At 46.1% G+C, this 8,288-nt stretch overlaps 1 protein-coding gene across 1 annotated transcript in view; it reads right to left on the bottom strand.

Annotated features, from left to right (window-relative positions):
• Nucleotides 1-792: 792 nt before the first annotated feature.
• Nucleotides 793-8,288, bottom strand: part of LOC115152884 (kinesin-like protein KIF19) — a 98,375-nt gene continuing 90,879 nt past the window's right edge. The window contains exons 9-19 of the mRNA XM_029697784.1: nucleotides 7,945-8,101; nucleotides 7,637-7,811; nucleotides 7,202-7,400; nucleotides 6,561-6,831; nucleotides 4,543-4,658; nucleotides 4,277-4,440; nucleotides 3,884-3,989; nucleotides 3,240-3,363; nucleotides 2,520-2,914; nucleotides 2,159-2,327; nucleotides 793-1,942 (exon numbers count right to left, since the gene is read on the bottom strand). Coding sequence (XP_029553644.1) covers nucleotides 1,827-1,942; nucleotides 2,159-2,327; nucleotides 2,520-2,914; nucleotides 3,240-3,363; nucleotides 3,884-3,989; nucleotides 4,277-4,440; nucleotides 4,543-4,658; nucleotides 6,561-6,831; nucleotides 7,202-7,400; nucleotides 7,637-7,811; nucleotides 7,945-8,101 — 1,992 coding nt within the window. The 3' untranslated portion in view covers nucleotides 793-1,826. The remainder of the gene's footprint in view (nucleotides 1,943-2,158; nucleotides 2,328-2,519; nucleotides 2,915-3,239; nucleotides 3,364-3,883; nucleotides 3,990-4,276; nucleotides 4,441-4,542; nucleotides 4,659-6,560; nucleotides 6,832-7,201; nucleotides 7,401-7,636; nucleotides 7,812-7,944; nucleotides 8,102-8,288) is intronic.

Genomic DNA, 8,288 nt, shown 5'->3' with positions numbered 1-8,288 from the left:
GAATGCCAAGCATCACGTCTGGAGGAAACCTGGCACCATCCCTATGGTGAAGCATAGTGGTGGCAGCATCATGCTGTGGAGATGTTTCTCAGCGGCAGGGACTGGGAGACAAGTCAGGATCGAGGCAAAGATGAACAGAGCAAAGTACAGAGAGATCCATGATGAAAACCTGCTCCAGAGCGCTCAGGACCTCAGACTGGGGCGAAGAGGACAACGACCCTAAGCACACAGCCAAGACAATGCAGCAGTGGCTTTGGGACAAGTCTCTGAATGTCCTTGAGTGGCCCAGCCAGAGCCCGGACTTGAACCCAATCGAACATCTCTGGAGAGACCTGAATATAGCTGTGCAGCGATCCTCCTCATCCAACCTGACAGAGCTTGAGAGGATCTGCAGAGAAGAATGGGAGAAAGTCCCCAAATACAGATGTGCCAAGCTTATAGCATCATACCCAATGAACCTGTTTTTCCTTTGTGATTATGGGGTATTGTGTGTTGATTGATGAGAGAAAAAAAACAATTTAATCAATTTTAGAATAAGGCTGTAACCTAACAAAATGTGGAAAAAGTACAGGGGTCTGAAAACTTTCCGAAGGCACTGTATATATAAACTCCCAGTAATTTCTTTCTTTTATGTTTCTGCATCACTGTGCCTTCTTCAGGGTGATGTCATGAATGCTTGAACCAGGTTATGTAGACAAACAGTGGAATTAGTGCAACCAATGACAATAGTGAGGGGTGTGTCATAATTATTAAGTCAATTAGAATGAATTGAGTGAAACTGTTAAAAGACAATAGTTTACAGCAAATATAATATATTAGGCCATTGTTATCATATGGAAACATACTTATACATTGTACATAATATTAGCATCAACATTCATTATTGTTTCATTTAATTTTACATATATATTTAATTGTTTTAGTTCAACCATAATGCATAATAAGCATCAACAACAGAGGGAACATATTGGGTGTACGCTGATAAGCTGTAGAAAGAATATATTTATTTATAAAACGTGTTCATAAAGAAGAGAGAAGAAACAACTATTATGCAGTGTGTCCACAAGGCTTTTGTAATTATTTGTATGCAGAAAAACTCTTTACTATCAAAACCGTGCCAAATCATCTGCAGAACCGGAGTGTGTACAGGTCCATAGTAGTGGTTAGTGGTGGTCACTGGACGGACACTCGCAGGACCACTTGAGCAAGGAAATGAGGAGCAGAGAAAACAGTCCCAGTCTGTGTCTGAAATGGGACCCTATTCCCTATATAGTGCACTATGTTTGTCCAGGGCCAGGTCAAAAGTAGTGCACTATATAGAACTTGGGCACCATTTAAGACAAAGTCACAGACAGAAGAGTAAAAGTTACAGACAGAAGATCTTTGGCGTCTGTGATGGTGAGGTCTTGGGGCATCATCCACCCTACTAGTGATCAGCACGAGGAAAAGCTAGGTCTCTGGGTTCAATGTACAGCCAGTGTGGAAGTCACAGGTCAGAGGTCACGGCCCAGAGGACATAAGGGGGCTCAAGGCCCCAGGGTTAGACTGGGCTGTGGGTCAATCAGGAGCATAAAGGTGGAGATTGGAGGTCCAGCTTTCTCCAGTCCAGTCCATCTAGTCCAGTCAACATTCTCAGGGTCAGCTGGTCAGGGTAGTGCTGGTGTTGGGAAGTCATGTGTAAGAAAACCCTGGGTCATGATCATTAGGCACCAAACTGAAGAAAACAGGAAGGGGCTAGCTGGAATAATTTTTGTTTTCCATTGCAAAACAAATGTCCATTCTATGCCCTAATGAACATGACCCTGGAGAAGTAGGCCTTTAGGCCCTCAGTGCCTGCGGGTGCGCTGACCTCCGGTGCCCGTGGTGTAGAGCATGGGCTGGCGAAGCTGAGACACACGCTTCAGGTTGCTCAGGTGGACTGGGGAGGACTCTGTGATGGGGCCTGTAAAAAGCATGAGTCAAAAACTGTATACAGAGCCCTGTTTAAGAACTGTGTGTTGATATATTTAATTAGCTACACTGTGAGGAGATATCCAAGGGCAATGAATCCAATTTGTCCTGATGGTAGTGCAGTGGGCGCCATAAGGCTTGAACCCCACCATGGCTGCATGCAGTAATATTATTTTTAATGTGGAGGTGTGGGTAAAAGGAGGCTGACCTGTTCGGTGGTTGTTGTGTGGCAGCCGGACTTTGGTGAGAGAAGGGACCCCCCTGTGCTGGGGACGTAAGAGGGGGGCCTGGGGCTGCCCGTTGATGTGGAGGTGGGGGTCTGACGTGCTGTCCAACGGGCGTATACGCTGGGCTGCCGATGTCTTAGACTGATACAGCTGAGCAGGGGGAGGGCAGGGGTAGTGTGTTAAGGCTGGTATCATGTAGGCTATGTACTGGAGCCACTTCATTATGTCTATGTAACTGTCAAATCGATCAATCGATCAATCACAGCTGCTGATGACTCCACTAACATACATTCCTGAATCATTAGATACTACTCAAGGAGCTAGATAATGAACACTACTCACTGCTTGACCTGTGACCTCGAACGAGCGGGAGCGTCTCTTCCGGCAGCGAGCCTCGAAGTCCTGCTCGCGGATTGAGAGGTTTGGGTTCTTGGAGGCCGGCTGGCGATTACGTAGGCGTGTCCAGGTGCCCTGGGAGTCAGGCCCCTCCCCCGTGCTGCTGGATAAGTTTTCATCTGAGGTGTCGTGGCGGGGCTCGGGGCTGGGCTGCCGGCCGCGGAGCAGGGCCAGGCCCCTAGGGTGCGCCTCACTCAGAGACAGGCTGCTCTTGTGCTTCTTGGGGTCCAGGGGGGAGGGAGGAGGGGGCAGCCGCAGGGTGTCCACTTCCAGGGCTTTGGAGCGGCGGCGAGCAGCCTTCAATGCAATGTTGTGAACCCCTTTGAGGATCTGCTGCCTCTCTGTTGAATCAAATCAATCAAATCAAATGTATTTATAAAGCCCTTCTTACATCAGCTGATATCTCAAAGTTCTGTACAGAAACCCAGCCTAAAACCCCAAACAGCAAGCAATGCAGGTGTAGAATCAAAGGAGACATTTGACAGAGGCTCTACTATGATCTCATCTAGTACACCAACATCCTGACCTAAGATAAGATAATAAAATGTAAACCTTATTGTCCCCAATCGTCCCTGGCTATATTCTGTAATCCATGAATATGTGGTCTGTGCAGTTCTCCCTATCCTGCATCTCTCCTGTCTGCTGTTGTCCCTGGAGGTCTCTTACCCTTTCGTGTGAGGGGGACGTCCTGGCCCGTCTCACTGCTCTCAGGGGAGGAGTCCAGGTGACTGCTGACACTGTGGCTGAGGTGGCTGTAGTTCAGAGTTGTCTCTAGGGCCAATGGCTGCAGCTGGAGAGGACAGAAGAGAAGGGACATGTGGCATTATACTCACACTCTCATAGGGGAGTATGCAGATCTGAAACCTGGTAGAAATCTAGCCCTGATATGGCTGTACCCTCCATTACTATGATGTCTCCACAGGTGTAATGGCAGGAACCTCATCAGGCCTAGTAGATATCCACAGTGTGGATGGTACTGTGTTCTCACCTCTCTGTTCCCCTGGCCGTTGATGTGGATGGTACTGTGTTCTCACCTCTCTGTTCCCCTGGCCGTTGATGTGGATGGTACTGTGTTCTCACCTCTCTGTTCCTCTGGCCGTTGATGTGGATGGTACTGTGTTCTCACCTCTCTGTTCCCGTGGCCGTTGATGTGGATGGTACTGTGTTCTCACCTCTCTGTTCCCCTGGCCGTTGATGTGGATGGTACTGTGTTCTCACCTCTCTGTTCCCCTGGCCGTTGATGTGGATGGTACTGTGTTCTCACCTCTCTGTTCCCCTGGCCGTTGATGTGGATGGGACTGTGTTCTCACCTCTCTGTTCCCCTGGCTGTTGATGTGGATGGGAGGAGGGGTCAAAACAGTAGAACGTTTCATCTGTCTGGCATGGGGACTGCTCTTAAACACATGGTTGTTGTCTCTGTGAGAGGGAGAGGGAGGGAGGGAGTTAGGGAGGGAGAGAGAGAGACAGCACAAGAGAGGGAGAAAGATCGACAGAGAGAAAGATCGTCAGTTAAACTAATGTCCTTCCTAAAAAGGATAAGATGGAGGGTTTCTTCTTCCTAAACCAAACCCCACCCTCTCACTCTTTCACTCACTCTCCCAGCCTCTCACTCTCCCACCCTCTCCCACCCTCTCACTCTCTCTCCCTCTCACTCTCCCTCCCTCCCTCCCTCTCACTCTCCCTCCCTCCCTCCGTCCTCTTACCCTTCAGGTTCAGGTAGGATGGGTGGCAGGGTGTGTCTGCGGGTCTTGGCCCGGCCATGCCTGGTCTCCGAGCCCATGGTGCGAATGCTCTCCTGGTCTGAGTCCAGGTCCTGCACCGGGTCAAGACTTCGGCTGGGCAGAGTGATCTTGGGCAGGGAGCCCTCCTGGAGACAGCATATGGTACAGGGAGAAGGATATGTTTATATGTCAGAATTGTGTGTCTCTGTACCTCGATTTCAATCTCAATCACGTTCTCTGTTGTCTACCTTGAGTGTGCTCCCGCTGACCTTGTCCAGGGATCTGTCCAGGTTCCTCTCATCCAGCTCTCTCATGTACATCCAATACAGCTCCTGAAGGTGGGGGGGCACCAGGAGTCTGTGGTCTGCAACAACACAATACAGGTTAGAATACTATTCACACTACAACACAATACAGGTTAGAATACTATTCACACTACAACACAATACAGGTTAGAATACTATTCACACTACAACACAATACAGGTTAGAATACTATTCACACTACAACACAGGTTAGAATACTATTCACACTACAACACAACACAGGTCAGAATACTATTCACACTACAACACAACACAGGTCAGAATAATATTCACACCACAACACAGGTTAGAATACTATTCACACCACAATACAGGTTAGAATACTATTCACACCACAATACAGGTTAGAATACTATTCAAACTACAACACAATACAGGTTAGAATACTATTCACGCTACAACACAACACAGGTCAGAATACTATTCACACTATAACACAACACAATACAGGTCAGAATACTATTCACACTACAACACAACATAATACAGGTTAGAATACTACTCACACTACAACACAATACAGGTTAGAATAGTATTCACACTACAACACAACATAATACAGGTTAGAATACTACTCACACTACAACACAATACAACACAATACAGGTTAGAATACTCACACTACAACACAGGTTAGAATACTATTCACACTACAATACAGGTTAGAATACTATTCACACTACAATACAGGTCAGAATACTATTCACACTACAACACAACATAATACAGGTTAGAATACTACTCACACTACAACACAATACAGGTTAGAATAGTATTCCCACTACAACACAACATAATACAGGTTAGAATACTACTCACACTACAACACAATACAGGTTAGAATAGTATTCCCACTACAACACAACATAATACAGGTTAGAATACTACTCACACTACAACACAATACAGGTTAGAATGCTATTCACACTACAACACAGGTTAGAATACTATTCGCACTACAACACAACACAATACAGGTTAGAATACTATTCACACTACAACACAGGTTAGAATACTATTCACACTACAATACAGGTTAGAATACTATTCACACTACAATACAGGTTAGAATACTATTCAGACTACAACACAGGTTAGAATACTATTCACACTACAACACAACACAATACAGATTAGAATACTATTCACACTACAATACAGGTTAGAATACTATTCACAACACAACACAATACAGGTTAGAATACTATTCACACTACAACACAACACAATACAGGTTGGAATACTATTCACACTACAACACAGGTTAGAATACTATTCACACTACACCACAACACAATACAGGTTAGAATACTATTCACACTACAACACAACACAATACAGGTTAGAATACTATTCACACTACAACACAACACAATACAGGTTGGAATACTATTCACACTACAACACAGGTTAGAATACTATTCACACTACACCACAACACAATACAGGTTAGAATACTATTCACACTACAACACAACACAATACAGGTTAGAATACTATTCACACTACAACACAACACAATACAGGTTAGAATACTATTCACACTACAACACAGGTTAGAATACTATTCACACTACACCACAACACAATCCATGTTAGAATAATATTCACATTACAACACAACACAATCCATGTTTGAATAATATTCACATTACAACACAACACAATACAGGTTACAATACTATTCACACTACAACACAGGTTAGAATACTATTCACACTACAACACAATACAGGTTGGAATACTATTCACACTACAACACAGGTTAGAATACTATTCACACTATAACACAACACAATCCATGTTAGAATAGTTGTCATAATACAACACTAAACATACAGTACAACACCTACATAAGCAATATTGAATTATTACACGTTCAATCAAGTCTGAAGTCTATAGCTAGTGTAGTAAAAAAAGAAAGCATTGTTTGGACATACCGTCAATAAACCGTCTCTGCTGCTGGATGAGCTCGTCACAGAGGTGGCGGTGCTGCTCGAAGCGCTGCACCACAAAGTTCTTCTGCCGGATCACGTTGTCTTTGAGCAGTGCATGGGACTGCATCTCGGCATTCTCAATCTCCAGCTCGTGGACCTTACAGAGGAGGCCCAGCACCTCCCTCTGCTCTTCAGAGCTCACCCTGCAAGGGAGCAGCTCCTCCAGGTGCCTGGCCCGCTCGCGCAGCTCCACGAAGCAGCGCTCCAGCAACGCCTACAAGACAGGAGGACAAACAGCAGGCAGGGCTCCATGGGAATCCTCGCCATAGTATTTTAATATTTTTTCAAAATTGATTTATCTTTATTTAACTAAGCAAGTCAGTTAAGAACAAATTCTTATTTACAATGACGGCCTCATCATGCTACACGTCGGCCTATGGTACAAATGGAAACCATGTGCTTGGTACCGTTCCATTCAGTCCAATCCAGCCATGACAATGAGCCCGTCCTCCAATATCTCCTACCACCAGCCACCCCAGTACTGTACAACAAGGCTATCAATGCCTATTTTAAGCTAGGTGGCCTAAACTGTGTGATTCTGTAGCCCCCCCTAGAGGTGAGAGCAAGGGACTACAGTAACCTACCTTCTGTTCGCGTATCTTGTTCTGTTCAGCAATGAGAGTGACCACGTTCTCTCTGGCCATGGCTACTTCCTGGGTCTCAGTGCTGTCTGGGGGAGACTCAGGGCAGTCAGAATCCTTCTCACTCTCCTCCTTACTGAAGCTCTCCTTCCTCCTCTCCGCTCGCCACTTCATGCGACGACGACTCCGCTCCTGCTCCCAACTACAGGACGAACAACAATGCACGCAATTGTGAGCAGCTGTTTAGACATTTCTGTTAACTATCACAGTCATTAAACTGCTACAGCTAGAGGCTATAGGTGTAGCGGGAGTGCTATGAGATTATTGTAGGTCCCAAATGGCACCCTATTCCCTATATAGAGCCCTAAGGGCTCTGGTCATAAGTAGTGCACTGTACAGGGAACAGAGTGCCATTTGGGGCAGTCCTAAGACACATACTCTGCGATGGTGAGCAGGTGTTTGGAGGTGTCCATCTGGATCTCCATGTTGCTGTTGTCCAGCTCCATCAGGCTCCTCCTGATCTCCATCTGACTCCTGAAGGCCTCTAGGAGCTGCTCCCTCAGCTGGTCCATCTCTGCTCGGCTCGCCTGCGTGCTATGGGCCTGCACCTCCGCTACATTGGTGGCAGGAGAGGAGAGTGTTATTGTCTGTTGGAGGCACAGACAGACAGACAGACAGACAGACAGACAGACAGACAGACAGACACTGTGAAGGAGCTATGAGAGAGGTCAAGGTAAGGTCATTACCCTGGACATGGCGGATGTCAGCTCGGTCAGAGTTGAGCTGACGTCCAGCCTGATCGGCGATCTTCTTCTTGAGCCGCTGGATCTCGCTGCGCAGGTCAGAGATGATGTTGGTGTACTGAGCGATGTGGTAGGACACGTTCAGCAGGTTCCTCTTCACCTGGAGAGAGAAAACTGTCTTGTAACACTGTAATAACATGATGTGGTAGAAAACATTCAGCAAGAAGGAACCCAGCTGACAAACTATTAAGCCAAATATTGACAGTGTTGTTATAACTGTTATACTGCAGAGATAACGGAATCTTTTAAGTTGATCTCGGGGGTCTAGGGTGGGTTACTGTAAAGCA

The sequence above is a fragment of the Salmo trutta genome, chromosome 18 (genome assembly GCF_901001165.1).
Source record: "Salmo trutta chromosome 18, fSalTru1.1, whole genome shotgun sequence".
NCBI classification, from domain to species: Eukaryota; Metazoa; Chordata; class Actinopteri; order Salmoniformes; family Salmonidae; genus Salmo; species Salmo trutta.
Note: the sequence above shows the minus strand (reverse complement) of the source record. Positions and strands in the feature narration are given on the sequence as shown.